The 6172-nt window shown below is 39.8% G+C and overlaps 1 protein-coding gene across 1 annotated transcript in view; it reads right to left on the reverse strand.

Moving 5' to 3' along the window:
* LOC107627037 (probable inactive receptor kinase At5g67200) overlaps positions 1-1697 on the reverse strand; it is a 5491-nt gene extending 3794 nt beyond the window's left edge. Inside the window, exon 1 of the mRNA XM_016329920.2 lies at positions 93-1697. Within this exon, the coding sequence (XP_016185406.1) occupies positions 93-1512 (1420 nt within the window). The 5' untranslated portion in view covers positions 1513-1697. The remainder of the gene's footprint in view (positions 1-92) is intronic.

Here is a 6172-nt window from a genome sequence, read left to right on the forward strand (position 1 = left end):
ATTCTAGCATTACTTTTTACTTTTTTTTGTCTTAATTTCTGTACTCCATATATATATATAAGCTAACTGGTTTGAACAATAATTAAGCTTACCATGAACAAGATTGAAAAGGCTTCCATTTGGCTGATAATCATAGATGACAAGCCTCTCGCCCTTGGACTGAAAATAAGCCCTCACCGGAACCAAATTCGGGTGCCGAAGAGCACCAACCATCTCCATGTGCCTCTCAAACACCTCTCCGCTCATCGCTGCCGTCTTCCCGGCGTCCATTCTCTTAACTGTCAGGATCAGCCGCGAATCAAGAACCGCCTTGTAGGTGGTCCCCACGCTCCCCCTCCCAAGAAGCTCTGCCGACGCCCTCATCAGCTGCTCCAGCGTGTACGGCTGCACTTCACCGTAGCAGAATATCAACTTCCCACTCTTATGCGCCCTCTCTATCTCCTCTATCCTCTTCACCTTCATCATTGAAAGGACGTCGTTTTCGTTTTCCCTTTCCCTCACCAACTGCGCAGGGTTATTTCTTCCTGTTTCAACCTCCAACGCCGTCGTTTTCTCCGTCTCAAATTTTTCCCCGAGCATTCCCCCTTGCTTGTTTCTATTCTTCTTCCTCGCCACCGCAACCACGGCAAGCCCTGCGCCGACGAGAACCGCGGCCGCGACGGAGATTCCGAGAACCAATCCACTGCTCTTGTGCTTCCTTTCCTTGATCGGCGAATGAACCACCACGATCCCCTGCTCGCTCTGCCCTAGCGGCGCGGCGGAGGACGTGGCAGCAGAAGAGCCACCGCCACCGAAGAATCTAGAATGCCGATCGCATGGCTTGTGGATAATCTCTCCGCAGAGGTCATTGTTTCCTGAAAACGACGGTGCATCGAACTTCGCGAGCGTGGGCGTAACAGGCACGGGACCGGTAAGGTTGTTATTCGAAACATCAAGCGTTTCAAGAAACGACAAATTCAGAGCAGGGAGAGTGCCGTTAAAGTAGTTAGAATCCAGCCGGAGGGAGATTAACCGGTCGAGCGAGTTGAGCCGAACCGGAATCGGACCGGCAAGCTCGTTATGCGCGAGTGAGAGAGTAACTAACCGATGAAGCGTGAGAACCGAGCGCGGGAACGTTCCGGAAAATCGGTTACGGTCGAGGAAGAGGGACTTGAGGTTTTTAAGAGGGGAGAGGTCAGGGATGGTGCCGGAGAGTGAGTTGTTACGGAGGCTGAGGACGCGGAGCTGGTCGAGGCGGGCGAGTGTGTCGGCGGCGAAGGTGCCCCTGAGAGAGAAGCCTTGGACGACGAAGCGAACCACTCTGCCTTGTGCGCACTTCACTCCTTGCCACTCGCAGTAGTCGTAGCGCTCGTTTAAGGCGTACAGTAGCCTGTTGTCGAGGTCTGCTTTTGACTTGAAGGAAAGCAGTGAAACGGCGTCGGATGGTAGCATTGTGTTTACTTCCGTTGAGGGACTGGCATCGGCGGTTAGCACCAAAATGAGGAGGAGCAAGAGTGAGTGGAGGTAATGCATTGTTTAGTCGTAATGTAATGTAATGTGTGCGCGTGACTGTGTGAGAGAGATTTGATTCTAGTGTCAGTGGGTTGGGTGGTGGTTTGTTTTGGATTGTTTGGTTTTTTTGGTGGGGGGAATCTGTGACATGCTTTGGAACGGAGAAAAGAAAAAGAAAGAGAGAGAAGCGGAGTATGAAGTGAAGGGAAGAGAAGTGGGTAGTGGGTAGTGGGTAGTGACTAGGGAGGAGTGAGTAGAGAGGGAGTGTGATTTTTGATTGGATGGAGGCGGAAGAGAAGTGCGGAGCAGCTGGACCTGAACTCTCCACTCACGTGAAAGTGGAGCGAGAGATTGATTATTGCTGTGGCAATTTGCCATGTGGATACTTTGCTTATTCGCATGTTTATGAAATTATTTTATTTGGTCACAAAAGTGTGCGGTTATTTAACTGTGTTAAATTTCTTTTTTTTTTTGGTCAAGTGGATTGGACAGCCTCCAATCCTAGGCATTAACCCCATGTTTTACACACCCACACAACACACTCACACACACTACATGGGTACTATGGGTTCTTGCAACATCCAGCCTCAGCTGGGATTTGAACCCGGGTGCAGCTTGATGAGAGGCGTAAAAATCCTCCATCTGTGCCAAGCCTCAGCTGCAACTGTGTTAAATTTCTAAGCAGTGTGTAGTGTGTTCAGACCTAGGAGTATTATTGGTTAAAAGAAAAAAAAGACCACTACTGTAATGTATTAAATAATTAAACTTTTTCAAGATTTAAAATAAATTTTTGCTTTTGTAATTTCTTAAGACAATAAGACCTAAGAGTTAAGAGTTAAGACATTTGTTTATGTAGTAGTAGTGTGCAAAACAGCAAAAGAGAAAAAAAAATGCTTTTCAGAATTTCAGACAACTATTAAATTGTCTAGTAGCTTTTACTTACAAGCAATTATGTGTAAGTTTTATTTTTATATTCTTTTCTTGACTTTAAAAATTCCACGCATGATTCATTTCACATAAATAAATAAAGCCCATCATTCATATAAAAACAGTAAAAATAACTTTTTTTAAATTATTTATTTGATCACAGTTAAAAAAACATGTTCTAAAAACCCTTGTGGTTTGATATATTTGTGAGCCCTAGTGTTAATTTTAGTAATTTGTATGGATATAGCTTGAATTATTGTTGATTGGAGTTGAATTGAAGAATTGGTGCACTTGGAATTGAGAATTTTGGCTGAAACTTGTTGATTTTGGTGGCTAAGCTTGAAGGCTTGTGATGAGGAGATTATTTTGGTGATTTTGTGCTTGTGTGGAAATCGGCCAAGGTATGGTTTCAATTTTTTTTATTAAATAATATGTAATGTTATGGGCAACTTAGGGTAGTGGACCTTAAGATATGATTGAATTGAATGAATTGCAGAAATTGGTTAATTATTGTTGAGTTTGTTGTGGTGATATGAAGTTGATGATGATTATTGATGTTGAGAATGATTGATGATGATTTTGATCTTGAAGATGATTGATGGTGAGTATTAATGTTGATGATAAATGATGAGGATTATGAGTTTAAATAATGATATATTGATGAATAATGAATGGGATAGATTGGAATGGTGTAAATGTGGTATAATTGAGAGTTGGATTGATAATTGTTGAAATTAGTGTATAATGAGTTGATGAGGTGAGAATAGAATGGTTTAGGTGTTTAAATACTTGAGAAATGATGGAGGTTTGTTTTGGCATTGAATTTGATGTCGTTGGTTTGATTGTGGTTTGAGTGTTTAGGAAACTAGAGGATTTTACAAGTTTTGGTAAAAATCTATTTTTGACGAATTTCAGCAAGCCATAACTTGGCTTCTGAACTCCCAAATTTAATGAAACTTATTTTGAATGAAAATTAGGTTCGTAAAGTTTATGCCGTTCAAAGAACGAGTGAAAAATGATTTTTAACAAAAAAGTTATGCACGTTTGAAGTTTTGTATAAAAAACTAAATTCTGCAGCAAAACAACTTTTTATGAAAAATTGGAGGCATGTGTACGTGGAACAGGCATGCATACGTGAGGATGAGACTCTGCCCAACACTCATGCGTGTACGACATTGGGATGCGTACGCGAAAATGCCAATTTTACACCCATGCGTATGCGACCATTGGCGTGCGTACGCGAGAACCCGTTTCTGTTTCAAGCGTTCACGTACACAGACGTAGCTCGCGTACGCGACATTGTTGTTTTGAAGCTCATTCGTACGCGGGAACGGTCATGCATATGCATGACCCCTGTTTTGCTGAAAATGTAATTTTTTGTGTTTTTAATCACTTCTCTAACTTTCTTAACCTCTGTAATTGCTTTAGGATCCCCTAGCTAGTAATTAGACTTTGGGATAAGGGAGAATACCATGAGTGAATTTAATTAGATATTTTCTATTTTAAGATTAGAGACAATGACTTAGACTTGGGAAGTTTTGTGGATAGAATAACTTGAGTGGATTGGCGGAGTGTTGAGTTGATGATGAATTGAGAAAAATGAATGATTGAGGTTGTTGAACATGATGAGAATGACAGAGATCACTAAGACTGAGTAATATACTACTGATGTGCTATGATTGCTAAGTCGCTATGTGCTTGGCAAGGACGGTGGTTAATCTTGCTAGTCGAGGTTGCGGCGCCGGTGGTTAATCCCGCTTACGTTTAGATGTGAGGTTTGAGACAGAGTATCCCGCTCGCATCCTTTCGAGTCATAAGAGTGTGCTGGGCACTATATCCCTAGATAGTGTGTCGGGCACTATATCCATGGAGCGCTAATTATATTCGTGACCGAAAGGCAACATCCCAAAGGGATGTGTCGGGTTGGCAGTTGAACCGACAAGTGATACCACGGCCAATAGGACAGGCATTCATCATATTCACTCTTATGTGTTTGTTTTCTTTGTTTACTTGCATTGTGCCAACTTGTATAACATGTTTAATTGCTAATTGAACTACCTGCTGTATATGTATATTACTTGTGTTTTACTTGCTTGCACTATTTGTGTTTTCTACTGGGATTGAGGAGGTTCGGTAGGCGGTGGCGATGTGATCGCATGAAGGATAGGTTGGCGAAGGCTGTGGAACAGCGGTGATATGTTAATTTAGAAAATTCTTAAGATTAGATTACCAATTATGGATTTTTATAAAAATGTTTCTAAGTTTGAATCTTATGCATGTGGGAAGTTCTAGGATTGCCTCTGACTTTTCGGAACCTTATATCTTATCTATTGGACACTGTTACCATATTGAGAATCCTCAGTTCTCATACCATATGTTGTTGTTTTTCAGATGCAGGTCGCAACCCACCTCAGTGAGTTTGCGAATGGTGACAAAGCGGAGAATGGCTCGCTTTTGTCTTTTGTTTATTTTGCTGTAGTTATTCTCTCACTTTTGATTATTGTACTTGTTGCCTTAGAGACTTAAACTTTGAAAGATAAGATGTATCCGTTTTAACTTTCAAAACTCAGTTGTATCTATTTTAACTAGTCGGCCTAAACTCCGCAAGCTGTGACTAGGTTTCTTTTGTACACACTATATATATATATATATAGACACCTTGTTTATCTTGTATCTATAATCTCTTTTTCTTACCTTTACACTTTAGTTATCGTATGGGAACGCTACGCGCTTCTGTATCTCTGTTTTCTGCATCTTTGATCTTTATTCCTTCATCGGGCTTTTAGTTTTAATATTTCTTGACTATATACTATTGTATGGAGCTTTAGAACTGTCGTGACGCTTTGTCGTCCTTTGCTTTACGGCTAGAGGTAAAGTTTAGGATGATAGAGTGGTATATCTTTCTACCACTATCAACGCCTTCCACCATTCTATTTTTTTCTCTTTCGGTTGCTATGACTTTTTTTTTAATTTTTTTGTTACATAACAACTAAAGAATAATAATTTGTTTTTCATTCAAATAGACACATAGTTATCAGAACAGAACCGATAATTAACCCGCTCATACGACTGGGTCATTGGGTTACTAGTTCAACCCGATGGGTCACTGATCTACCCAGTTGACCCAGTCATAATTAAATAAAAATATAAAATTATAAAAATAAAATAAAAAATTAAAGGCATATTTTCAAAAAATATATTAATGGTAATTAAATATCAATTCTTAGATATAATTTATGGTGCAAAAACAGATAATAAATTAGTTACTAGTACAAAATACTTTTTTAATTTATCAATATCAATATATCAATACGTTTGTATATTATGTGTTTCTACTTGTTTGGTATCCATGTCAATCCATACTTAAAAGGATTAAAAAAATAAAAATTCATTCATACTTTATTATATATTTAATTTTTGTCACATATATTATCAAGAGGCAAAATGGCACAGCGGCAAGGGAGCAGGATTGCATGTTTGCCAACTCGTGTTCGAAAGCGGCGTGCACGTGCATCATGGATCCGTGCAGGTTTAGTGCGGACCGGCCGATTTTCAACGGGTTTAATCACTGTTGACCAATTCAATTACTTGTTCAGTTTAATTCGCTTACAAATCGATCAGACTATCGGTTTATCAGTTTTCCAATCGAAACGACTGATTCGATCCAGTTCTGATAACAATGAATAAACATATATAAATTAAAAAATAAAAAAGAAACTAAAGTTACATTTTTACTATTTGTATAATTATTCCT

The sequence above is a fragment of the Arachis ipaensis genome, chromosome B01, assembly GCF_000816755.2.
Source record: "Arachis ipaensis cultivar K30076 chromosome B01, Araip1.1, whole genome shotgun sequence".
NCBI lineage: Eukaryota > Viridiplantae > Streptophyta > Magnoliopsida > Fabales > Fabaceae > Arachis > Arachis ipaensis.